This window comes from Pholis gunnellus, assembly GCF_910591455.1.
Source record: "Pholis gunnellus genome assembly, chromosome: 11".
Lineage (NCBI taxonomy): Eukaryota > Metazoa > Chordata > Actinopteri > Perciformes > Pholidae > Pholis > Pholis gunnellus.
This window is the reverse complement of record NC_136538.1, coordinates 4,644,087-4,671,765: the sequence shown is the minus strand read 5'-3', so window position 1 is coordinate 4,671,765 and position 27,679 is coordinate 4,644,087. Positions and strand designations below refer to the sequence as shown.

The window sequence follows — 27,679 nt, the reverse complement described above, 5'->3', positions numbered from 1 at the left end:
CTGTCTATTTTGGTTATCATCTGTCTTCTGTTGGTCATTTCCCATCTCTGTGGTAGTTTTGTGTCTCTTTGCGGTTGCTTAAAACTTCAAACAGAGGCTTTAGCCCCGGGAACCCTCAAACCTGTTGGGCCCCTGGGCCTGTGGCCAGTAGGCCTGTTCAGTAATCCGTCCATGGTGGCGAATGTTACTGCTGTTACTGAAAATCTTTACTAAAAAAGCTTTTTTGGGGTGACAAACCGCTGTCTGAATGCTGGTATCAGACACATCCCTGAACTGAATGAAAATCTGGTCTATTTAGCTGTTTTACTGATCCATTAACCTTCCATGTCGCTTTAATTATGAGTTTCAGCTGACACCTGAAACTCTGACACAGGCAACCTTGGTGAGACATTAGTTTTTAATCCGAACATATAAATGCGTTTGAGCTACAAGACTGTAAGGCTTTAACTTCAACTCAAACTGCTCTTAAATGTGTCATTTTTCTACTGGAGTTTTGAACTGGATTGCAAGTCCAGAATGTGTGAGTGCTTGTTCTGTACAGCTGTGAACTGTCCAGCAACGCTATCATTCTCCCACGGAGCAACGCCACTAAACCTGCTGTCTGCTGCGCCTCATTTTATTTCATTTGTTTTTGTTTGGATATGCATTTATTTTTAGATAAACTACTTTTTCCACACTCAGAAAAATGACCCAAATATGAGTTAAAAACAGTGGTGAAAAAGCATAATAAATTACTCAAGATGAATAAAATCAGTAACCTCTAATTGTCACTCTGTAGTAGATCCAAGAACAGAAAGACTAAAAGTTACAGCTTGCGTTGAAACAATTGGTTGATTCATTGATCAGCTGTTTAAGAGAAAATCAATCAGGTACTATTCTTTAATAGGTCGCCCTATAAGTGTAGTGATCTGCTGGAGAGTAGGGTTTGTACGTTGTTTAAATTATGAAAGGTTCGGGTTATAAAACAATCTGCTTTAAATAAACCTTCCAACTGAAAGATAACGATATCTTATAGTCTCTGTGAGGGAGTGAGGGGCAGAGGAGAGTCTGCGGTGCTTTAAGTAAATAGTAGGGCTGCAACTAACGATTATTTTAATAATCGATTAATCTGTCGATTATTTGTTCGATTAATTAATGAATCGGATAAAAAAAAACTACAAACTAAAAAGCATTAATTTCTAACCCTTTATTCAAAAACAGAACTGACAGTGCTAATTCACAGTGCAAAGAATCTTCAGAAAGTGCACAAACAGGTTGCTCGAACATCCCTGAGCTGTGAAAGTAATAATTAAAAAAAAAATTGACTAATATCAGGAGTGGGGTTCAGCGGGTTACCCACGCCTCTCAGTGAAGGGTAGACACACGCTGATCCACTCAGTGTGGCGCGCGTGCAGCCCCGGACATCTCAGGGCATCACAGACCTCAATCTCGTGCGGCTGAACGCCACTTGTCCCTCTAAGAAGTTGAACGCTGACCGCACGGGGCCGCGTAACTAGTCAGCATGCCGGAGTCTCGTTCGTTATTGAAATTAACCAGACAAATCGCTCCACCAACTAAGAACGGCCATCACCACCACCCACAGAATCCAGAAAGAGCATCAATCTGTCAATCCTTTCCATGTCCGGGTCGGGTGAGGTTTCCCCCGGCCGTCCCTCTTAATCATGGACCCAGTTCAGAGAAAAACCCACAAAATAGAACCGGAGTCCTATTCCATTATTCCTAGCTGCGTTATTCAAGCGACTGGGCCTGCTGTGAACACTCAAACATCTCTGACACTTATTGGGTGACCAGGGACGTGCGGTCAGGTAAGGCAGGGGAGGCAGAGCCTCCTTTTTATAGTCAAAATCGTTGAATGTGCTCATGTCCTGTTCAAACAGAGAGGAGACACGCGAGGTGAGGCAGCGAAGAGTTGTGCCTCACCTCAGATTGCGCAATCCCTAACAAACTGGGTTGAGCGCGTGCCTTTTGCTTTCTCAAATTTTTTTTCACCACTGTAATATTTGTAGACACTTGTATTATAAGTCCTTTCTTTCCATAGAATAGGTCATGTATTGTATTTCACGTGTGTGTAGAACATATTCAGTCTTGCTGATCTGACAGAAACCGCAGTGAAGAAGCACAGAGGGGAGCAAACAGTACCTCTGCCTCACTGAAGGGGGCGCGTGAGAGCCCACGGGTCGGGTTCATGCTTGTAGTGCCGTTACTCTTCTTCTACACTTCTCTTCTTCTTCTATTTTGCTTGCAAATATTGAAGATTAAATATCTAAGCTTTAACAATTCTAAAAAAACAGGGAAATATGACCAAATCAACAGCAATTCAACCTGTGTTTGTTGTTCTCTTTATAAATCCGTGGTTGTTACACAGATTTTCGCGGGTGGCGCCCGCGAGCGCTCCGCTTCTGAAACAGGTTGGTGGGGCAGGTCACAGATCGCGGAGCAGACGCTCCTGGTGCAATCAAATATGTACCTTACCAATGTGTGTAAAGAATGCTGATATGAAATATGAAAAACAACCAGTAGTCAATGTGCAAGTTACCAATTGAATGGTGATTTAAGCTGCTCTATATTGGGTTCATATATTTGTAAATCTGACTCTGAAATAGTCAGTGCCTCACCAGCCACTAGTGACTAACCTCACTGCACTTCACTGAGTGGCGTAATAATCGCGCGACACAACGAATCGATAATGAAATTCGTTGCCAACTCTTTTAATAATCGATTTTTATCGATTTTATCGATTCGTTGTTGCAGCCCTAGTAAATAGCTTCACTACACTGAGAACTCTTGAATTATGACTTGACTGATTGAAACCTAGCCCAGCAGGGACAGGAGGTGGAGGTGGAGGGTTGGGTCTGTCTCTCTCTCTTACTATTACGACTACTATCACTAATAATAATAATAATAACGGTATTAGAAGTATGAGAAGAAGTAAACACTCACACAATCCTTGTCTTTTTCAGTCAATCAGTGTTTCAATTCCTGCTGCTTTCTACAACTTTAACTTGCGCAGAAAAAATATTTTACGAAGCTTATATTAACGTCAGTTTATTTATATTTATATAAAGGCATATTTATATGCCTTGTTAAAGATTCAATTTCCCAACAATAAATAAATTAGGTAATTGAGTTCACGTTGCTAGCATGCAATATTTAAATACAGCTTTCATGTTGATGAACCAATATTAATAATCAAATAATATATATATATATAACAACATATATTTAATATATAAGATGCAGCTCAAAGTGTTTTATCAATAGGCTACATATTATATACAACATGCGTGTACATAATAGCTTTAAACTATGTTTATGTCTGCTTATCTGTTGTTGTAGCTGAATGTATTCTGTATGTGAATCGTGTAAACTTCTATGTAAGTACATTGAGAGCTAAACCTATTTGGGCAATAAAGCGATTTCTGTTCAGATTCATGCGCTCCTTTAGAAATTCCGACAGCCGTGAAGGCAGCAGGGATGATGCTGCCTTGGATCCATATTACCTTGTTAGCAGGTTGCAAGCTAGCTGAACACAGGCGGTACAGTGCGGCTTCGAGGGGGATGTCCCACCCTGTCTAATACAAGCTGAGGACTCCGTGGGTTTTTTTATCGGCTCTACAACAGCGGGACCAGCTTCCAAACTTTGGCGAAATGACGACGCGGTCGGAGCGAGAAAAAGCCCAGAAACTGAATGAGCAGCATCAGGTCATCCTGTCTAAACTGCTGAGGGAAGAAGACAACAAGCTCTGTGCCGACTGTGAGGCAAAAGGTAAGCCTGACAGTGTTTGCTGTGAACCATGTCAGGCATGCGAGTATTAAAAGATGAAAAGATGAAAAGATGAAATGATGGAATGATGGAATGATGTGGGAACTCGGCCGCTAACGGTTTGCTAAAGCTAGCAACATATTGTAACGTTATGTATTGGGGAGTCACTTCTGTGGAGCTACGCTGAACGTTACATATATCTTAGCTTAACGCTAGCTTAATACCAAAGTGTGTCACGTTAATTCCGACAAAAACTAATATATATTTTTCCATTTTTTTATATGTTTATGTTGTAAAATGCAAACAGAGTCGGTGCTTGTCCAGTCAAAATTAAGGCAAAAACGATACTCTAATGAGCGATATTTGTGCAAGTAACCAAAAAAGTATACCATTTCCGTTTATAATTTTCAAAATAAAATCCCCATCGCGCTCTTGCGTTATTTTGTGTAGTGAAAAGAACGATAAGGAAGAACCTTTTTATTTGAATTCGAGGCAATAAATAGCGCAAGAAATGAGCTACAATGAGAGGTCAATGATATCACGAAATTGAACATTAGCTGAATGTTTATTTTAACTTGAAAACTACATAACACTTTGACTCGCTTCTTTGCTTGCATCTAAAATGTATAATTACACTCTAAATACTTGATGAATTACAGGACGAGCAATCTTGCTATTTTTTTCGTCATTGAGCCTGGGAGGCTGATGGTGCTCTTTATGACCTTCTAATGTTGTCCTTCTCGCCTAGTATACATTTTTGTTAATTTGCTCCGAAAATGCATGCTTATTTTGAAATCAGATGGGCTGTAATTCCGGTTTTGTATCGTATGGCTGGGGCTAACTTGATGCAGGCTTTACCAGACAGTATATCGATGTCATGTCCTTGACTGGTTTATTTATGAGCGGAAAACGTGCGAGTCCTGTGTAGGCAACATTAAATTAGTGGAGTCGTTTGCTCCCTGGATGTGCTGTACAAAAAAATATGTCGGCATCAGATACTGTCGTGTTTTTTTTTTTTTTTTTTTGCAGCTGCAGCCAACACCTTATCTATGACTTGCGATGCGCTCTTTAAACCGCCCACACAACTCCATTCAAAAATACGGAAGTTTGAGATCCCGGTGCACAGACTCTTACTTAGGGTTTCATCGCGGAGTTTTCCTTAATCTTTAGGACCCAGTCTTTAATTCAGCATAAATCCATTACATCAACCAGCCATCTATTCTAATACGTTTTCAAATGTGCTTGCTGCAACTTGATAATTCACAGTAGTGAGTGGTCACAACTCAAACAGATCAATTTAACAATGTTTTGCACAATGGATGCATAACAAAATGATCACATGATCGTGCTGTTACCCAAACGTCTTAACCTAATGAGGCCCCTACTTGTGTGTTTTTTTTTTTTTTGTAAGTACGGAAGCATGAAATTCCCCGACTTTTGAGTGGGATTTGAACGTCTCGTATTGGGGCTACCTATGACTGAGATTAAATGCCTTTTGCGTCATCACCATGCCTATAAATGTAATCTGTAGCACCGGACCTCCCTCAGCCGGTGACTCAGATCTGATCATAATTTGCTGCTGCATTTCTTTCCCATTATGTTATATTTCATATCCGTTTGAATAGCATTTCATCATCCTGACCTGGGGTTGTAGCTCCCAGCATGCACCTAAACTTAAATGACCTTACAGTAACCCTTTCAGACCAAACATATATTTGTTTGTATTTATACAAAGGTACATTCTTTGTTTGCTCAAAGTCCACTTACCAGCTTCTTACAGATCTTTCAACGGCCTCGCTCACGTCTTTCTCTGTGGATTGAGTTTCATGCTGGACCCTTTTAAAACAGCACTCTGACCAGATCAATCTCTGACGCTTTCAACCACAACTCATGGTCTTCCTCAGTGGAAGGAGCCGCTCGGGTGTCATGGACCTGGTTTTACACGACCACCTTTTATCTCACGAAAGTCCGTACTGAGGTCACACGATGACGACAAAACTGCATCCGCTGTGGAACACCATGAGATGTGGTTGAAAGTCCTGGTTGAAAAGCTAGTAAGTGGCCCTTGAGTTAAGATTATTGTCAGCAAACTGTCAGGCTTAATATCATACTCATTTAAATGATTTTTCTCTCTCCAACACAAAGTATATCATTTTTTCGACATATAAAATCTTCATTTTATATCAGTCCTGCTGTCATACTGCTGATAATTCATATGCTTGTAGCAGCTGATCAAGCGTTGCTCTTTCCCACTGCACTGCATTATCTGCATCAGCTAGTGACCCTGCAGCCTGAGACGCGTTTATTTACTGACTCATAAAGCAGCAGCATCAGCATCCAGCCAGGCCCGATGTGTCACGTTCGCTATGTCACAGCTATTTTTATCCAAACAATAAATGGGCGTTGCACAATAGTTCCCACTCGGATCTAAAAAAATAATAGTTTTTAATCCTTACTGTGTCAGTTTTTAAGTGCAAAAAGATAAGAAGCTCTGTCACTTTTAATTTGAAAGTCCAACTTTCATTCCAGGGTGGGGATTTTTTTTAAATATTGGAACTCTTAAGGATACAGCTGTTATTGAGAACTGTCATTACACCGCAAGTAATGCTGAAGGTTTCTTACTAAATGTGTCTCTAAATGTACTTTAAAGTGGAGTTTTATTTTGAAAAAGTGTAAAAAACTGCGTCATTTCATGATTGTTTTCATGCTGAAACCAGAAAGGTTTGTTTGTATCTAACGACCATGTGATTATGTGGTTCACATAGAATGTAATATTAGTTTCAATAACAATTATGATGTTGTTAAGAAATAGTCAATTCTATAAATGTAAGAGGTGAACTGTCCCTTTAAGGACCTCTTTTTTTATGCGAGTCACCATCTCTTTGTCATTTGTTTCAGTGAATTACCTGAAAAATAACCATTTCCTGTGAGTTCTGTTCGGGAACCGGGAGCTGGTTTTTCCCTCCTTTTGAGTTTGACGTCTCCTCTGGATGCTGCGCTCCAAACCCAGCACAAGGCGGCGTGTTGGGTTTGACCGCTCGTTCGGTTCGATCGATTAGTTTGTGTCTGTTGTGTTTGTGCTCGGCGTCGCCGTGTGCCGGGTGTGGTCAGTGTGGTGACTCACCCGAGCCTCTCGGCTGTAATTCCACCCTCACTCCCGTCTCCTGTCTACACACACTGTCCTACATTTCCTGTGTGTGTGTGCGTGTGTGTGTGTAGGCGTGAGAGAGAGAGAGAGCTAGTCCTTATTGATTGCAGTTCCATTTCTCCCCTAGTCCTTCTTGGCAGCTAAATTCGTCCACTACTTAGAGTCCAGACTATCATTTTCACCTTTGGGTTCAACACAATGTGACACACACACACACACACGTTGCACGGCAGTGTGTGTTCTGATTTGTGTGGTGTGGTGTGGGGTGGGGGGGTAGCTCCGAGCTGGCAACATGCAGCATGGCAAGCGCCCCGCAGGGGGCACTCTGCATTTTGACGACCCGTCCTTGGTACCCGTCTCTGCTGTCACTTACACACACACACACACACACACACACACACACACACACACACACACACACACACACACACACACACACACACACACCCTCACACACACACCCTCAGTGAGAGGAGTGCGTAGAGGTGGCCGGTTGGGTGCAATGTCACATCAAATTGTGAGGCAAGTTTGAAATGCAACGCAAACTTCATTAATTTTAACATTTGCATTCAGCGTGACGGAAACATCTGAGACCCGACGCGTCGTTAGCGTCTCCGCTGACGACGACCATAAGTCACGCCGACGAAGGCCAGTGAGAACACTCACTCAGCAGCTGATAGCTGCGATACAACAACAGGAGAGATATGTATTGGTCTGACATTTCCGTCTGACTCACATTCATCTGAAGCTGCTTTCACACTCCCAACACGTCGTGTGAGTCCACGGTGTTCCCGGAGATGTTTTGAATCATTTATTTTTACCCAAGCAAAACAAATCAAGGTTTGTGTTGTGGTGACAGATCCGACTAAAGATGTGCTCTGCAGCTCACCGTGATTTAATATGAAAGTCTTTTGAAAGGAGCAAAAAGATGGCTCATCTCTGTGTTATCCTGCCTCAAAGACGGGTATTAAAACCCTTTTTCTCTTCTTGGTTGACTAACACTCCCGCGCTTTTGTCGACTAATAGATTAGTTGATTTAATCGACGTGTAAAACTTTGTTTCTGCACAAAGAATCACACAACAGCACCACTTTAAATCCTCAATCTAAATGAGTTTCTTAGATATAAGTTGGGGATGACACGATAAAGGCTTTTACTGCAGATTTCACTCCTAATAAGTTGACTTGGGGAACAGCTGTCTGGTTCATGACCGTGGTGAAGTGCAAAATAGTGTTTGATTAAAAAAAGAAGAAGATTGTTTCTCGCTAAAAGAAGACGGGTGTCCCTCTGTTTTTTCGTTTTACCAAAATGTAAGCTAAAGTGATTCCAGTATGTTTTACTGCTATTTATTATATATTTGTGATGATTAACGGGCTAAAATTGTGACTCGCAATCAATCATTTTGGCCGTGGTAATAGTGACATGTAATGTTCATATAACATGCTTATAACATGTCAGTCAGCACGAAAACAGCCTAAAAACCTGTTTTCATAGAGTTTTTCTGTCGCCCCCGTTTACTTCCATTCATCAAGACTTTTCTGTTTTTTTTGGATTGTCCGTTCAGCCGTGTAGGCATGAGAGGAAAACACCACTCTCTTCATAAATTCGACGTAACACGAAGCAAATAAACTAATCATTTACAAATGGTCATCTTTCGCCTCCTCGTTAATATTCTGAGCAAACCTGTTGATTTACTGTCTAAAGTCCAGTCAGCTCTCTGTTCATCATCCATGTATGTACTTCACCTTCACAGCATTGTTGAGATCAAAACGAGCAGTGTCGGCTCTTTTTTGGTTTCCTCCCACGCTCTCTGGCTCTAAACTCAGTTGCCAGTTTATTAGGTACACCCAGCTAAAAATACAAATTGCCAATTAAAGTTGTGTCGTGTTTCAGCGGATGACTGTGTGGCTGGATTCACCTCGCTGCCTTCTGTCAGCAGCAGATGGCGCCCCAGCCTCACTTTCTCCATCCATCCATCCGACCCATTACATTTGCTGAGCTGAATTTAAAACGCTGGACAGGTCAGACGTATTGTACGTCTGTTGCTTCTCCTTCCTGTAGCACACAATGAAGACAAAAAGCAGCTGCTAGATTGTGGAGTATAAGTCATTGTAGCTCACTCCCTCACTGTGTCTGCATCCGATGAGACGAGGTGATGGTGTTTTATTTGCTGTGATAATGAAGGGGAAGCAGTCTCTCCTCCTCCTCCTCCTCACTGCTCACTCTGACTCACTAACGGACCAGCAGGGGGCAGCACAGCACTGTTTTCTTTTCATAATGATTCCTCCTGTCAGCGTCCTGCCCGTCACTCAATGATTTTCCACTCTCCTCTGGCCTGCGCTGAGGATTTGGGCAGCCTCCCGGTGATTTTACTGAGAGGATATTTTATTAATTAGGAACTGGAGGTTGTTAAATTTCTTATTTTAAAGGAGAACGCCACTAAAATTCTGCACGCCGGTGGCTTATTATCTTGCCTGAGGCACCGTTAAGCTTTAATGCCGTATTGCAAGCTGTTGTTTCTTATTCCTAGAAGTAAAACAGAAGAGAAGAGAGGAATAAAGTTGGTTTCAGCCAAACACCATTCAAGGAACTATAAATATTATATACAGAGCTCTGGTGCTGAGTTTTCACGGCGTTGAACAAGAGGACATTAAGACGAAATAAAAAGGCCATAAAACCTAAAGAGCCACTCGACTGAAAACGATGATAAAAGATGATTCAAATGAAGAGGCAGAGCAGCAGCCACAGTGTGTTTCTGTTGGTATGTGTGCATCTCTATTAAAGTCAAGATGAGAGCGAAACATTTCTTCTTTTAATCCTTTTAGGTCACGTCTCCGGTCATATTGTGCTTCTATTTTACAAGAAACGCAAAAAAATATATTTTGATATCAAAATCCAATCATCTTTTCTTCCTGTAAGATAAAATGTGAGGTGAGCTTACATAAGCCAGCTAGAGACGCACGGAGACTGATAGTGACTCAAATAGCTGGATTGGATTTTGGTGAAGAACGGCTAATCTGGTATCGTCTATTATTAATAATTAAACACCCAAGTCCAGTAATCGCTATCATAGGTGCATCCCATCTAACTTCTATTTCACTGTGATGTCATCCTCGTGTGTGTGTGTGTGTGTGTGTGTGTGTGTGTGTGCGTGCGTGTGTGTCTTGAGAGAGAGAAAAAAAAGCTCATTTGGGTCTAATCAGGTCAGCTGTCTATTTTCGCCCGAACTTCAATGCAGAAGTAAAACTGTTACTGAGTGTGAACAACCCACATGAGACATAGACGAACACGCATTACTGTTTCATGCATATATCTGTTCAGCATCAGCCGCATGTATTCTTTCATCTGAAGACGAGGTGAAGGTCGCTTTAAGGAGGGGGGGGGGTTTGATGGATTCTGCGAACAGTAGTTATTCTTTTAAAAAGGCCAACGGATAGAAACGGATTCAGAGAGGACAAACAAACAGCAGGTTCATACAGTCAAGTATTTGGACTGTGACACCATTTTTCTAATTTTGCTTATTTACACGACTCCAATGGGTTTGAATCTAATCAGTCAATATGTGGTTGAAGTGTAGACTTTCAGCTTTAATTCAATGGATAAAACATAAAAATCACAATGACCGTTTAGGAATTACAGACACATTTTTCTTTTTATAGCCACACACATTTTCAGAGGCTCAAAAGTAATTGGACAATTGTCTGACAAACGGTTTCATGGCCAGGTGTAGCCTGTTCTGTCTCATGACAAATGATGCTGACAATAGGATTCAAAATGTTATATTAGCAGTTGGTAGCTGGTCCTTCGAACTCTCAACATGCGGACCAAAAAGGTGTCGATGCAAGTGAAGGAGGCCTTTATTAGTTTAAAAAAATTGGTGTACCTTGGTGAAGAAAAACCCTTCATAACATCTACTGAAGTCAAGAACACTCTGGAGGAGGTAGGCGTGTCATTGTTAAAGCCTACAATCTTCATGAATGTAAACACAGAGGGTTCACAACAAGGTGCAAACCTCTGGTGACACTGAAGAACAGGAAGGCCGACTAGACTTTAACAGAACACATGTGAAACAGCCTGACCAGTTTGGGAACAAGGTTCTTTGGATGAAACCAAGATGAACTTGTACCAGAATGATGGGAAGAGAAAAGTGTGGAGAAGGAAAGGAACGGCTCATGATGTGAAGCAAAGCACATCATCATGTCTAACATGGTGGAGGCAGTGCTTTGGATGGGCGCGTATGGCTGCCGATATTCGGCTGATATATATTTAAAAGTATGTGTTGGTTTTTTTTCTCTCGGAAAATGTAAAGTGTGAAAGTACACAAAAATTAGCCGACTGAAAACACTAACATTTGACACTGATTTCATGTTTGGAAATGTAAACCCTTCAAATATGCTTTTATCAGTCAAAGATGCATTAAACTAAAATCCCTCTCAATGGGAAAAGAACCTGCCTGATCGGATCGGGTATATTTCGTGGTTAAAGGAACATCTGTAAAACCTTGGATAAACGCCTTTTCTATAAATTCTTCACAATAAAAGTCCTCTGTTATGCTGTTTTTGTTGCTTACTGTTCCCCCCCCCCCCACAGTACGCAGGACAACATGTTCACTTGTGTGAAATCTTTGCCACAGTTAAGAACTAGAACACTTCAATTGGCCCACATAACTCCTAAAAAAAACCGTTGTGGGTTCCACACAGCCTGAACTAATAAGTCATGGTGGCTGGTTGAACAGTGACTCCGTTTCTATGCACACAAGAGCAGATTACTATCATAAATCAGGATAAACCACGGCAGCCTGATTTACAACTGAGCAGAAGCCCAGTTCACACAAGTCATCCATCACATTTGGCTGCTAAATTGTCAGACAACTTTATTTTATTTACATTCATATTTTAAAAGTTTAAAAGAATGAGGGAAAAAAACCCCAAACATTTTACAGCACTGCTGCCACAGTGATGCCCATTTACATGAACTCTCTGGTTGCTGCCAAAAGTGAGGAGTAATCGGATTACTCTAAACTACTCGGAGGGATCGCTGGAACTCACCAGTCAGAGCATCATCGCTGCTCGTCATCTCGGGGAGAAATATGACTGACGGCGTGGAAATCAAATTTAAAGTATATTTCCTTCATTTCTTCCTCTAAATACCGTCAGACGCCGCTGAAGAGCTCAATTGAATTTCCCACCGTGATAGAAACACTCAGAAGCCAGTGGAGAGTGACAATCCACTGTGAAAACCGACCGCTAAGTGACACGTCGGTGTATCTGGATGATCTGCCGCGTGTTACAAATACACCTGCGATACGCGGGTAAACACACATGTGCTCTGTATGTCGCCGTGTGGAGAAGAGCGTTCAGAGAGGTCATCGCAGGGTAGTGGAGAGCGAAGTCCGATCCACGCAGATTGAGTCCGGCTTACTGTGGCTGAGCTGCTTTGATTCGGGCTTAACTCTCAGTCATCCCTGCTTTAATGCTCCTTTAGGCCGTCTATAGCGCATTAGTGCCACCGCATTAACACACTGATGCTCTCACTCGAGCCCGCTAGACTGTGCCGCCATCCAACCATCCAGCCCTGCTGCAACCACCACCGTGTAGCACTGGATCCATAAAAGTTGATCCTGTTGCCCTCGCTGCGTTCAAAGTCACTTTTCGATCGTCAGATTGACGGATGGCGAGCTCCACGGCCCGGAGAGGGAGGGACGGAGCCACCGCCGGCACCTAGGAACTGCAGCCACTATGTGGCCATTAAAATAATTTGACTTGTCATGTCCGTGCCCTCTCCTATTCATCCCCGTGGAAATTTGGCGGGGGGGGGGGGGGGGGGGGGGGTTTCGTGCTACTTTTATACATGACGGATGCATCTGGTTGACAGATTTATGTGGGCAGCTCTTAACCTGAACTCGCTCAAACATAATATTGATAAAGAGATTCTGTGGGGATGCATGAGTGTGTTAATACTCGGTGAGCTGCATCTGACAATTTATTTTAATTTGACAATTTGAAAATCCGACAATCATGCCCACTTTATGCGGCAATAGGCTGGGTTTGCGGAGATCTTATTGTGAGGCAGCCAGGATTTAAACAACTTCCTTCATTTTTTTTATTGTGTTTTTAACTGCACAACGTCATTCATTTCTCTAGCTGTTCTGATTCGACGTTCGTAGCTATACCTACGAAAAATAATGCACCGTCATTCGCAGATATCCCACGAAATCCCGTAATGATGAGCTATGAGCTGGCGGGACATGAGATGGAGGAGGTCCAACAAACTCTGATTTGTCACCCTGGAGACCGCTGTTCGTTCCCCATGTGAAATGAGAAGTCAACATTGATTTGTCACATAACTTGCGCACTTCCATAGCAGAAGTCTTCCGTAGCGGCACTTCCGTAAGACACTACATTGTGCACAACCGCTTGACAAGAAAAGGAGTAACGATGGGGAATGCAGTAACATTGTATGCTTTAGCTTGTGCTGTGCCTGCTTCCATTGAGGATGGGGGTTTGGTATGTTGAAGAGGTAAAGGTCCTAGAGTACTGCCATCTCAAAATATCAGCTGATCAGCAGGACTCAACAACAACAACAAAAAAAGGTTGATGTCAGACCTCAGCCCCTTGCTTCAGACTGACCCTTATGGGGCAGTTGCTTGTGGGAAAATACCAAATATTCCATCCCTCCTCTCGACAGACGTCGCCCGATTGCGTGTCAACAGGAATCAAAGTCTCGTCCGGTTCTGCCTGGAGGTTCTTGACTTCTTCTGGTTCCGTGCAGCGAGCTCATGGCCGTTCCTTCTTGTTCTCTGTTAGGGCTTTTATTATTTTATTTTTTTAGCAAGCAGAGATCCAAAATCCGACATGGACTCTTCCCAAATTTAGCTGGTTTCACTCGCTATGAATTTGTACTGCGCTCGGAAAATAATGGATTTAGATCTGGAGTGCAGCCTGTCGTTATTGCACATGTAATTGATAGTTTTTTGTTTTCTTGTTTTAATTTTGAGGATTAGGCTCTGTGAATACAACATTCAATGACCCTTTAGCTTTTGAAAACCAGTTTATTAAACTCAAAGCTGCTGTCATTGATCTAAAATGCCTGTTTTTATAGTAACTTTCATATCTAGGTTTTTTAATTATACTGACATTTAATTAAAGCTATTAATCACTAAATTAAAGTAATTTAGAATGCATGCAGTAAAAGTACACATGTTGTAATTCTTCAACCAATAAAGACTTAATTTGAAGAGATCCTAAAACACTGAGTCTGTGGCAATTTAAAAGAAAATCCACTTTCTATTTTGGAGTTTATTAAACGCAACAACTCTTTAGACACAACGTTTATATTTGATATTAAAATATTTTATATGTGCACCTTTTGTTGTGCTTCAAGATGACTAATAACGGATGGTGCATGCAGGCACTTGAATATATAAGAAATATTCTTAAACCACAAGAAGTGCAATCAAATGATATCCATAAACAATACAAACCCCACTATGCTCCGTCCGTAAAATCCCATTAACGTGTATTAAGGATTACTTCCCAAGCAATGTTGATAACACAAAATGTCTCGGGATAAGTGGGTACGCTCTGAAATACTACAAGTGAGACAATTTTGCCAAAGTAAGTAAAGGCTTTGACTGTTTGGATTTTATCTCTTGTGGAAGCGAGGGTTACCTCTTGAATATTTGACGGACTGTGTCGGGTGAAGAGGTTCAGAGAAAGAATAACACTTTTGTTTCTTTCTTTTTTTTATTACACAGCAGAGTTTCAACTCACCGCTTCCTGCCGCTCCATCGCCTCCACAGTTTAGATTTGAATTGAAAGGGAATCGAAAGGCTAGAATCTGCATTGTCTCAAACGCTAGAGATGGAAAGCTGCTCTCTGCTGCAGCAGCACCGAGTCTGTTCAACTGATAACACAGCACGGCCTTCACGTTAATGGTGCAATGTGGCCACAATTTTAGGTTAAAACATTAAAAAAAATTAACCGACATCAACAAGAAGAGGTCAGCGCACCGACGTTATGTCGAAGACGTCTATGTGTTGGTCAGTGTCACAGTAAACGCACAGATCTAACCTAAACTAAATGTCAATGTGACACGTTTAGATTTTAAGATATCAGTGTTATTAGGATCCGCTCTAGAGTTTCGGCAGTTTGGAATTTCACGTATTCTTGCCCTGCTGTTAGTTAGTAGTTGGCTTTTTACATTTTTTACAACCGTCTGTGTGGACTCATTAGTAGAAATGCTCCCTCCTATTTGTTTGGAGCGAGTAGCCAGGCATTACACATCGCACCTCTTTTAAATGTGAACCAATGCACCTTTAAAGCAGAAACTCTCTTTCTATTTCTCACACCAGGTCCTCGATGGGCGTCATGGAACCTCGGGGTGTTCATGTGCATCCGCTGTGCCGGCATCCACCGCAACCTGGGTGTCCACATCTCCAGAGTCAAATCTGTCAATCTTGACCAGTGGACACCTGAGCAGATCCAGGTACACACAAACCCACTCACACTGGAAATACTGCAGAGACACGTTGAGTATAAAAGGAAAAAGTCCACCATAGATGACAATTCTCACTGCTTCTCAATAGTGTAGCTCAGTTTGCATTGTGAATTTCAACTGTTCGCTCTATAAAGGAAGCGGACATACATAATAACGTTGACACTGACTGTATCTGTGATTCATATCTGATGCGACCAATTTGGACCTGGTTTGTTGTAGACCTAGTAGCTCCTTTTATCAAGAATCCGATGTTCTCACTATGATACATTTAGAAAGTGGAACAGTAACACGCTGTGTGGCAGAAACCATGAGAACAGTAATGTTAGCTTTGTGCAAGTTGACCTTAAAGAACCACTGTCGTTTCTGTTTTACGGTCAAGTTTTCCATTCAACCGAATTGACCCAATTTGTTTAAAAAATCTAACAAAATTTCCTCTCCGATTCATAGTCAAATTGAAACACACAGAAGTCGAACACAGACTGCGGGAATCCGTGGAACTCTTTGATGTTCAGCACACGAGACGATCCTTATACCTTCCGATGCAAGAGTTTGGCCCGTCTAGTTTTCCGACCACTCAAAGCGCTGTACACTGCATGTCAACATTCACCCATTCACACCCATTCATACATTGATGGTATAGGTGGAAATGCTAATTGGCACATGCCCATCAGGAGCTAATATAATCTAAAAAAAAACAATCACACAGCCTTGAGTTCAGCATTGAAGGATACTTCAACATGCGGACTGGAGGAGCCGGGGATTGAACCGCCGGACTTCCGTGTGGCAGATGACCCGCTCTAAATCTAATCCACACCCGCCCCACATGTCTTGAGTTTTACATTTTGGTTGTTTGGGACCGGAAGTGACCATTTTTGGATGAGAGGGTGGGGCCAGCAGCTAGCATTATCTAGCTCATATGGTAATTTTGGCTAGCAAAAAAAACATGGTGAAAACAAAATGTACTTACGATCTTTATCTTGTTTCTTTTATATTTTACACTTTAATGTAACCCATAATTTACTAAATGAACATGCTACCCAAGAAGACTTGAAACTCGTGATTGGGACTATAAACTCATGTTTGACACGCACACACACATTTAAGGGAATACAGAGGCCTGTAATTAGTGTGTACAGGCGGGTTTCGTGGGTAACTAGCATGTCTCATTGATTCAATTACACACAGTAAATGAGGAGCACTGGTGTGAGTGTTTGTGTGTACGTCTGTAAAACTCACCTAAGCATGCCAATAATTTATTCAATCACCCAACTGTTAATAAATCCAATTGTTCAGTGTGTGTGTGTGTGTGTGTGTGTGTGTCTCTCTCTCTCTCCAAGGCACTGCCTATCCATCAGCTGAGTGTGAGTCAAAAGGAGGACTCACTCTGAATTTGAATCACTGTTTTTCAAAGACTAATTAATTCCGGATGGCTGATTGTTCGGACTCCATCTCAACTACTTCTCCTATCATCACCCTATTTATCACCCTCCTCCTGATTTACCCTTGACCTCACACGGCCGTTGTGTCTTTTACTCACGTGCGTTCGCATGTGTGTGAAAGGATTCGGCGGGCAAATTTGAGTCGATTGCAAATGTGACTAACGAAAGAACTCGTTTGACATCTTCTTTGAAGGAGTTTTACCAATTGATGCACTTTTCGTTGTTTCTTCCTCCCCTTTCTCTCCTTGCAGAGTATGGTCGACATGGGCAACAACAGGGCCAAACGGCTGTATGAAGACCACCTACCGGAGAACTTCAGACGGCCACAGATGGACCAGTATCCTCCTTGTTTCTGTGTGTTGTATTCTCCGACTGTCTATTTACTGCCCCGTGCATTCATTCAACCCCAACTTCATCTACATAAAAACTCAGATTGTCACAATACATTTCACCATACATTGCCGTAAAAATCTCCCCGACATTGCGTGCAAACTGCTCTTGTCACACTAAATGTGCATTAAATGTAAATTTTATTATAAAACCCTCTGTCAACATGGAGTGATTTGCATGCCACCATATGTGCCACCCCGATATTTCCGTCGAAATCTTAAAGCTCCCAATGTCAACGCTATTTTGCGGTAGTTGTCACATTTAGATGGGTGACAAATGAAAGAAAAGGTCTTTACTGGAGGGTTGAACAGCAGTCTTCCAAAAGATATTCGCTCCTTTGTTTTTATGGTGTCTCCCATTGGTATTCAATTGTATTGAGATCTAAGGATTGTTAAAGCCATAGCATTTCCATACCCATCAAAGGGGGGCGTTGTCATCGTGTTAGATCCCACTCCCATCAGATGTTTTCCTCTCAGGATCATGATCCAGAATCAAGGTTGACTGGTGCCTGCCCTGCTCAGTCTCTAAGTGTAAAGTAAGGTTCTCTGACTGCATCTATATGCGTGTGTCCTTTGCATATCTCAAGGACCATTCGTCCAATCTACTTCACACTCGGCGGGTGTATTGATAGGGACCCAAAGTCGTGCAGTGTTCAATTTGGTGCAACTTTGAGACTCGACACGTTCAATACTAGTGGTGCAACGGATCATCAAACTCGCGGTTCAGATCGGATCATGGATCAGAGTCACGGATCGGATCAGCACGAAAGAAAAAAGGGAGCAAATCTAACTTTTAGAGATCCCTGATCATGTTTTTGCCGCCAACCATTGATGATCCATATTGTTATAGCAGCTGGTCTACAAGGCTCCAGACTATTTCTTTTTTTGCCACCGTCTCAATGATTTCAACCGCTCTAAAGTCAATGTAAACCACCACAAATTCAAAATGTTATCCTTTTACTTTGTTAAAGTAATTTCTGGTGGATTTCTTTTCTTCATGAAAACACACAATATCAGAGATCGGCATGTAGAAAACATGAATGCCGATGTCTTGGTCGCATATTTTACTGAATATTGGAGGACAACGATCGTCACTAAAACTTTGTTTCACACTGATGGTCAACGTTGGTTAACCGTGAGGGGTGATCCGTACGGATCAATCGTGGCCCTGCCTCAGAGCTGCTGTGTGAAAACTTTATTTTTATAGATTACAGCACACTTGTCATGCATTGCAGAAGGATTTATGTTGTGTTTTAGTGATGTTTATGTCCTGAGGTCGGTCACATAGATTTTATATTAGACTGTTGCTCAAAAATCGCATTCTTGTTAAAAAGGTTCAGATTTATCTGACTGCTTGTATTAATTGATGAAAAAGTAGCCATTTGCCATAGTTAGTCCTAAGATTAAGCTGTTGACAGAAGTGTGCTCTGTGACCACACCCAACAGTGATGTCACAATGTACTGACACACCCTGGAGTACACTGCTACATCACCACAGGAAGGTTAGAGGTTAAACCGCTGGGGGTGGATTGCTGGTGTTAGGTTGCTCTTTAATAATGCAATAACACCTGTATATCAGTGTTTCTAAAGTTTCTCTATTCATTCAGGTTTTTCAACCGTCTTCATATTTACAGTACATATAAAACTACTTGTACTTGTTCACATATAACTTCATACTTCACACTATAAATCCATTGGTATAACAGCTCTTAAGAGAAGCATTTATTTTTTCTAATTGAGCATCAACCACGCTAATGAGCCATTGTCTTATTTGTTTCTTGATCATTTTTTTTGCTGCAAAATCCAAGTATATCAGGTTTTTGATAAATTATCTTTGACCAGAAATGGAGTTAAATTACTACAAAGTATTGCAGTTGCTCAAAATTGCCGTTCCTGGGTGTAGCTTACAGGTGTCTCTGCAAGGGCTGTATCCTGTACAAATGCCTGCGTCAAGTACAAGAATAAAAGCTGCTGCCCTGATCTGATGGTATTTATGATGAATCTTACCGGCCGTCGTAATAGTCCAGCGTGAGATATTTTCATGTCAAAGACAGTTTGTACTTGAAACCTCAGACGACACTGAGGTGCAGTTCCATTTGATGCATCACTTCAACATAATACCAAATGCTGATTGTTCTTTAATCAAATCATCTAGTCAATATCGATGATTTACTACGACTGATATACAGCATGTCAGCATTCTGATCAGTTCAACCTCAAATCACTCCTGCGATCTGCCTTTTTTTTCTGCAACGAAATGACATCCTGAAATCTAACCCATCGCCGTCGTCATCGAACTTCAGCTTTCGTCGGCATCTCCCAAATCATCTCCAGCGGCACACGAGAAGTGACAGGCTCCGCCAAGTCGGCTTCATTCCACACACTTAATCAGGACACCTCTAGCAGCGTCTGCGTATGCAACAACGGCGAAAGCAGCGGTATCCAATTTGCCCTTTTTTTCCACGAGACAGCTTGGTGGTTAACACAGCAGCATATGTTCATATTTCCACCAGCAGGCTGAAATAAATAATCTCCCCGTTTTGAAACGCGGCTCTAATACCCTATCTTGTATCTGGCAGGCCCATTTGTGCGGGTGGTCATCATTCCTCACTCTTTTGAAGTCCATTAGTCGTTCCGACAGCAGCGCCGCTGGCTGAAAACGGCAGATAACGGACCCAGGATTAGAGGAGCTATACCGCCTGAATGTGTGTGAGCGTTTCCTGTGTCCTCCTGTGTTCATACATTACGAGCCCTGCCATTTACTGCGCTCTATATGTAAATGACTAAATGCCGTTTGATTCCCCCCCGCCATTATTTTTTTAACTCCTACATTAGTGCTTGTGTAATTACGAATGTTTTTCCCTTCAGTATGGACACATTGATGTCGTCTTGGGGTATTTGCAGTTGTATAATTTGACTAATATAGGTTTTCATTTGTCAAGAAGAATGCTTTGTTTGGAAGAATTCTAGTAATTAACATCTGTAATTCGCCATATTCTAAATCTTCATTTATGTGCTACACTCTAGAAAAGTCCACAGGTATTTAGTCATCTCATATCGTGACTAACTTTAGTGGATCATAACATATCGGTTATGGAATTAATCTGCAGATGCTCCGGTTCAAAATGAGACCAATCTTTTCTATGGATGTCAGTGTTTGAGGCCAAATTGTGGCCTTTGACAGACCAGGTGAGGCTTGTTTTTAAACTAGCCGATGGCCACAAATGCCTTGGAGACACACACACACACACACACACACACACACACACACACACACACACACACACACACACACACACACACGCGAACACATGATCCTCTTATACCTGGCGGAGATAATGATTATGGAGTTAATTTATAGTTTTGCATTAATTTTCACCCATTGATACCACCACCACATAAAAAGGGATTCTTTAACAAATCTAAAATGTTCCACAAAACATGTCTATAGTTGTAAAATGTTTTGTAAACGCAAAGCCAAACTTCCTAAGTGGTATCTTCACAACCATGGCCCTTTTTAAATGGCTGACCTCCATAAACCTGTGTGAGGTTTATCCAAAAGAATATAATGAGGATTAACTGTGGTACTGCTACTTTTTCTAGCGTCTACCTTTTGTGGAAATATAGATATAATATCTTAACACTCCACTGTAGTCATGTGACCATAACCACCGCGTCATCTGGCACACATTTATCCACTGCACTCATTGCTGAGTGTCTCGGTGTGTAGCATCCCATCTGTTCTGCTGTCTCCAGACAACAGTACTAAATATGTGCCGTGTCTGAGATGCAGCCCGACCCGTGCTGGTGGTCATCATTTTTCAATCTTTGGAAGTCTATTACTTGATCCGCTAGAGGCGTCGCTGCTGAAATGGGGAGATAAGAGAGTCGGGATTAGAGTCGATGTGGGTGTGAGTTGGAATTTATGGGTGTGAGGTTGAGCGGGTTTGTTTGTGTGCGTGTGTGTGTGTGTGTGTGTGTGTGTGTATATATATATGTATATGCGCAAACACTTGCATGTCTGTCATGGTGCTTTGAGAATGGCAGGAATCCTAACATAAACACCATGATGATCAGCCATCATTTCTGTTGTTAATGAAACGCAGTTCTGTGATAAGATTGAACAATATCAGCAATGGTATCGATGCCACTCAGAAAGGAAACTAGTGGTAGAAAGTGGTTGTAAAGGCCAAAATGCTTGACTCCTCAGAGCCCTGAGGCCCCGCCCCCGCTGCTGCACAGAACACTATTGCATGTTTCTTAAAAGTTTCTTAACATTGAACGTGTCACGTGTCCAAATTGCACCAACTTCAACTTGCACGTCTTCGGGTCTCTATGGAAACACCCGCCAAGTGTGAAGTAGATCAGATGAACCGTTCTCGAGACATGCAGATGACACACGGAAAGACAGAGATTCATTGCTTTGTAATGGGATGTCCATTTTCTGACCTGATGCCCCTATTGGCAGGAACAATACCTTCTAAAACCCGTCACAAATCACTGTTCCAATTAAGATTCATAGAGATACCCGTTTCTGATCTTTTCCTACCATGGTGGGGATTTGGTTGGTTTAGGTACAAAACTTACTTGGGGATCTGATGGGGAAAGATCGTGGTTTGGGTTTTAAAATTGGATTAAGTTCTCTGCCCATCTTCTTAAAGGCATAGTTAAAGAAGTGTTTAGAAGTGGTGTTGTATGGGATACTTATCCATAGTCAGTGTATTACCTACAGTAGCTAGCAGTCAGCTTACTCCCAATTTGGAGAAACAGACAGTAGTACCAGCATGGAAGTAGTAATGTACTGCTGTGAATACGGTCAACAGCAAAACGTATTTTAGGCACTTATGTCTAAATGTAGCTTGTCTAACACCCAAAGAATTAGGAAAACAAAGTCTTGGCACTGCTTTTTTTTCTCCAGTGTTCCCATGAACTACAATATGTTGATGGTTTTAGCGTAATATGTACTGTATGTTTCTCCCGTGTGTGTATAATTGATATTTAGATATTTTTGTGCAGTATTTCAGTCCTTAATTCTGACCTTTTAGAGCAGTGGAGGTCTTCATCCGGGACAAGTATGAGAGGAAAAAGTACTACAACAAGGAGGCCCTGGCTGCAGCACCGGTGAGTGTCAAACTCAATTCTTGTTTTTTACATTTTCATTTTCAGCCCGTCGGTCTATGTTATTGTTATAGCTGTATACAGAGCTGCCGTTTCACGGACGTGTGTGCATCAGTTGTTGCACAAGTTTGATGTAAGACTGCCAGTATCTTCTAAAGACGGAAACCAGCTCAAGAGCTTACTTACTTTTTACTTTTTTTATATGTGTATATATATATATGTATGTATGTATGTATGTATGTATGTATGTATGTATTTATATGATTCCCCGTCTCTTGCCACTGAATGATAAAAGGCTAAAAAATTGCATCAAAGAGTGTGTGCATGGTTTCAGGGCTGCTGTTGTGCTAAAAATGCAAATGTGCTACTTATCACATTTGGCATCCATTCCTCACACAAGACATTTGAATGGGTTCCAGCACTGACTTGTCTGTGCCATGGTGCCAAGGCCTCGTGGTTGGCTTCCAGTATCTGTCACCCATCGAGCTTGTAAAGTTTGTATTTTTGCAGCCGCTGACCTTCTCCACACTCATGTCTTTCACACCGGGGATGTTTTCTAAGCGTATGTGTGGAAAGGCATTGGAATCCCTTTCAAACCACAAGTTCAGCCCAAACAATGTAGTCTTGTTGGGATCTGATACCAAGAGTTGGTGCACACAGTTAGAGAATAACCTTTCAAAAAAACACTGTTATCTTCTGATACATGTCTTTATCAACGAGTAGAGATGTCTGCGTATGTGTGTGTCAGTGTCAAGACCAAACCTCCTTTTGTGTGGATAACGGGAGAGAAAGGATTTGATGGTGTAGGTGTGTGTGTGCGTGGGTGGATGCATGTCTCCTTGTCTTGATTCCAGAGAGATTATCTGTGTGAGTTGTGTGTTCCTGAGTGTCTCGGCGAGTGGGTTGCTTCTATACTGCGAGTTATGCAAGGCGGTGTGAACGCTGACCGAAATGTGCGCGAAACCTATAAAGTGCGTCCCCCCCCCCACTAAAATCACACTCCCGTTCCCACTTTCACAAACACAACACTCCTTAGCAATTACACCCAGTAGTGCTGTCTGTACTGTATGTAAGGTAGAGCTGAACAATTACTATTGAAATGGCTTCTTCTTGGTCTGTCAATGTGTGCACATACAAGGAGATTCACGGCATTGCTCTTAATGTGCTTCCACGGGAATAGACATAACTGCTGGGAACACAAGGACAATAGAGGGGACTATGATGTACACCCAAATATTAATGGCAAACTACTTTTCATACCCCTGTTCAATAATGTTTTGCTAAGTCTTAGAACACATGAGTGTAACGCATAGATTTTCGGGGCGATTATCTTTGCGTTTTTGTCACGGCAATCAAAATTCGAGTGCGCATCATCACGGACATTGTGCTCCCAGCTGGTGCTGAGCGATTAGGCCGCAATCTTCTATGCCGATATAGGTCGCTTAATTTCTCGATTGATATATATCAGCATATAGCATGTTTTCTGGTAATTTAATAAGTAAATAGTCTATATGAAATAACCGCATGTGTTTTGAATACTCTTGTGGGAATTGAATACTACAAACAAAGAGCACTTTTCTCATTTAATGAAGAAGTTAAATAATCAGATTTTCTGAGAAATTTGAGTTGGTATGAGCTGGTTATTATCAATTTAAACAACATAATCGTGTGTCGTGTTTTCTCAATACATGAATTCATAACGGTTTCCTTGAAAGACAATAAATTAGCATATTGAATTACCACCCAGTCCTACTGTGAAGAACATTTTTGTCCAGCCTCATCCTTACAGGCTCTGCCATCGTTTTAACCGTTCCGCCATCGATGCGTAATCATGAATCCCACTGCTCTGCATGGAAAGACACCGCCATGCGTAGCTGGTTGAGGCAAAGAGCATTGGGTGAAGGTTGGGCATTGACCTTGAGTACCTCTGCTAGCTCAGACGCCTGGACAATCCTAATGCTTGAATGCTGCTCGGGGCGGGACTTGCCCAGTAGAGCAGTGTGGCTTTGCAGCCTTGTCACCAAGTTGTGCTGGGAGTCTTGAATAGAATATAATATCAACCTTTGGTGTGTATTTGCCATTGTCCCACTGTTCCGAACACAATTACCGGCATCAAAATGGGGAAAAAGGTGGTAAAGTAGTAAATCCCGCCCCTTGTTTCGATTTGATTGGCTGCCATGTCCAAGTGTGACATTAAGGAGCGCCTATTTTACTACTTTCATGCGTGACTAAAAACCGCTGGAAATAATTGACATGCGGCGCAGAGAGAAGCGCAGGCCAGGCGCCGTACCGCGGGAAAACCTATGTTTAGCTGGCAATGTGCTTCCAGTGGCGCGTCGCTGTGTGATCGGGGACTTCATGTGAATATCTGCTGTTGTGATTGAAGTAATCACTCAGTACAATTAGTGATTCTCTTTCAAATTGCAATTTTTGGATTTTTAAAACAACTAATGGTTGCGCCCTGAAGTAAGGTATCAAAGGTTTTACATAACACACACTCGGACCATATAATGCAACATGAAAAGCCGACTGGCAGACGTTTCTATCCAGGCGCACACAGCAAGGCTACGAACTGAAAGGACGATACACACAAACTGAACAAAGCAGATGCAGGAAAAGGAAAACACTCTCAAAAGCGAACAACAAATGAGCTACACGACCGCAAAATGTCTCGCCTGTCTCTGGCGCGTCTTTCTTTCATCTCCCCCTTTTCTACCTCTCGTTGTCCCTCGTTTGGTTTGGTCTCTTCATTCTGTCTGTTTCTTCAGTTTGTCCTTTTTCTTTCTCCTTCTCGCCTCCCGCCTCTCTCCCTCTCCATCTCTCTGTTTCCTCTGAAGCGTTGCCAGCAGCCAGACTGTGATCTAGGATCTGTTTCTGCCGCCCACGCAGACGGCTCTGCTTTTATATGCAAATTAATTATTAAAAACAACTCATTATCACTTTAAGCAGTTTGGTGCAGATGGAGAAAGGGGAAGAGAGGGCGGGCTGCAGTAACCCTGAGCTATAGTCTGTACAGTATGCGTGTGTGTGTGTGTGTGTGTGTGTGTTGGAATGAGAGTGAGCAATGTGTTGGCTTCACTTATTTCTCGAGCACTTATAGAAAAGAAACAGTTTGTGTCTGCATGCCTCTTCGCTGTAGTTACATCACCACTCTGTACTGCGTTTGTTTGCCTGGATGTTTGGAGGAGAACGGCAGTTAGTTGAAAACATGATGTAATTGGATTAAATATATGCAGTATATCTCGTATAAATGATCATCCCTTCGCTGGTTGTCCAGGAGAAATGCATTTGACCATTATTGATGCTAATGAGACAGTTTTATAGACTTCTACTGTACTTTACACAAGGCAGGTTTCCATCCAAATGTAATCACACATTTTAACCAAATTTTGAGAAAATCTCAAAGAAAATGCAAAGAGAATGTTTGTTTCCATCCTCCACCATTATTAGGAGTTGCTTCATCAGTAGGCAGCGCCATTTGACCCTTAGCTAAGTCTCGCCGATCAAAGCGTAGCATCGTCCAGCTCCACAACTATCCTCCTCTGCTCCATAGTCTCTCATGCAATTGTTTCAGATTTTCGTTTTTTTTTTTCCTCTTAAAAAATGAAATAATATTTCTTCTCAGGGAGTGCAGTGAGTGACTGTGTGGCTCACTTGATCAAAGCAAGACCTTGCATGGTAGCCTCTGTGTATGAATGGCCGTGAATGGGTGAATGACATGTAGTGTTAAAGCACTAGAAAGGCGCTTTACAAGTTAATTTGCCACACCCACTCACTAGATCACAGGCAGACTTTGAAAAAGGCATTATTTTGGTATCCATACTCAAAGTTTCTTCTCTTTTGGCATTTCAATTCTGCAGAAAAAATATATTTGTATCCTCAAACAAAACACATAGGCTTTCAAAAAGCCCTATGCAGGCATGGACTGCAACTTCTGGTGCATATAAGAGGTTTGTATTAGTTTGTGTTTGCATGTGAGTGAGACCAGTGGAGAGAGAGAGAGGACGGTGGGGTTTTGTAATGGACAGCTTGCAGTACTTTGTACACAAGTACATCCACTCCATGTCCATCTCCCCATGCAGCATGAGCTCACTGCTCTGGCACGAGTGAGTACGTTGGCGTATATGTGCACGGACCGCGCATTATTTCAATGTTAGTGGAATCAACAAGACATCACAGTGCATCTCGTGAACCCTCTGTGACTGGCCTAAAAATGTCAGGAGAGAGCGGCGCGGTCACCCTGGGGGAAGACTTTGCTGATTTCCAACGTTGTTTGCCGGCGTTAGTCATACGGACGTCCTGTCTGCTGTGTCCACAGTGCTGGCCAATGTTCTGTGTTCCTACAGCCTGCTGTGGCAGCCTACTTAACTTCTGCCATCTGCTGACACTAAGTGCAGCCTCACAGAGCTGCAAGCATGGTTGCAGACTCTTTTGCGAAACTCATAGCAAAAGTTCAGTGCAGATTTTCTTTTTTTCTTTGAGATTAGTTTGTGTCGCTTTTCCTCGTAACCTTGTCTTTAATTGTGCTTGTATAGTTATAGTATGTTTACGTCTATTCATATTCTAGGTGTATGCCTTCCTACTTACAGCCACAACGTGACTGGTACACAAACCGTATATAAGAAGTGGACGTAGTCGTTGTGACGTCACCCGTTGGTTTGTGAACTGCACTTTTGAAGACTCAAGTTTGGGATTTTGCCCATAGCCATTAGTTCGGTTTAGGAAAAGATCGTGAAATACTTCGTTAGGTTTAGGAAAAGATCGTGAAATACTTTGTTAGGTTTAGGAAAAGATTGTGTAATACTTTGTTAGGTTTAGGAAAAGATCGTGAAATACTTCGTTAAGTTTAGGAAAAAATTGTGAAATACTTCGTTAGGTTTAGGAAAAGACTGTGAAATACTTGTTTGGTCGTCGTTTTGTTTAGAAAAACTACGAAAGTGCAGTTACTGACGTACTGGAGTTATGGATCAGATACCATACATTTAGTTGACTTCTCTTTTTTTAGTTGGGAACAAACTGCTGTCTCCTGGCTGAAAAAGGGTTCAGGTTAGCTTTTGGCTTCTAGGGATTTAATGTTTTCCACGTTCATGATTACAGGAATAAGACACAAAATAATTTCATAGGGTTTCTATGTATTACAGCGCATTGTTTTTCGTAGGTAAAGTTATGAATGTTAGATGAGAACAGCCTGCTCGAGTTACTTATCTGTACTTATTTCTCCTGAATTTCCAGTCTGGGGACCAATAAAGGCTTATCTCTTCTTCTCTTATTCACTTTGTCTCTGTGAGCAAATCCACCGATCGAGTTGATTCCTACTAAGAGAT

At 41.9% G+C, this 27,679-nt stretch overlaps 1 protein-coding gene across 3 annotated transcripts in view; it reads left to right on the top strand.

Moving 5' to 3' along the window:
• Window positions 1-3,526: 3,526 nt before the first annotated feature.
• Window positions 3,527-27,679, top strand: part of smap1 (small ArfGAP 1) — a 90,773-nt gene continuing 66,620 nt past the window's right edge. For all 3 annotated transcript variants that reach the window (XM_079169011.1, XM_079169010.1, XM_079169009.1), the window contains exons 1-4: window positions 3,527-3,766; window positions 15,264-15,397; window positions 17,100-17,185; window positions 22,283-22,358. In XM_079169011.1, the coding sequence (XP_079025137.1) occupies window positions 3,649-3,766; window positions 15,264-15,397; window positions 17,100-17,185; window positions 22,283-22,358 (414 nt within the window). In that variant the 5' untranslated portion in view covers window positions 3,527-3,648. The remainder of the gene's footprint in view (window positions 3,767-15,263; window positions 15,398-17,099; window positions 17,186-22,282; window positions 22,359-27,679) is intronic.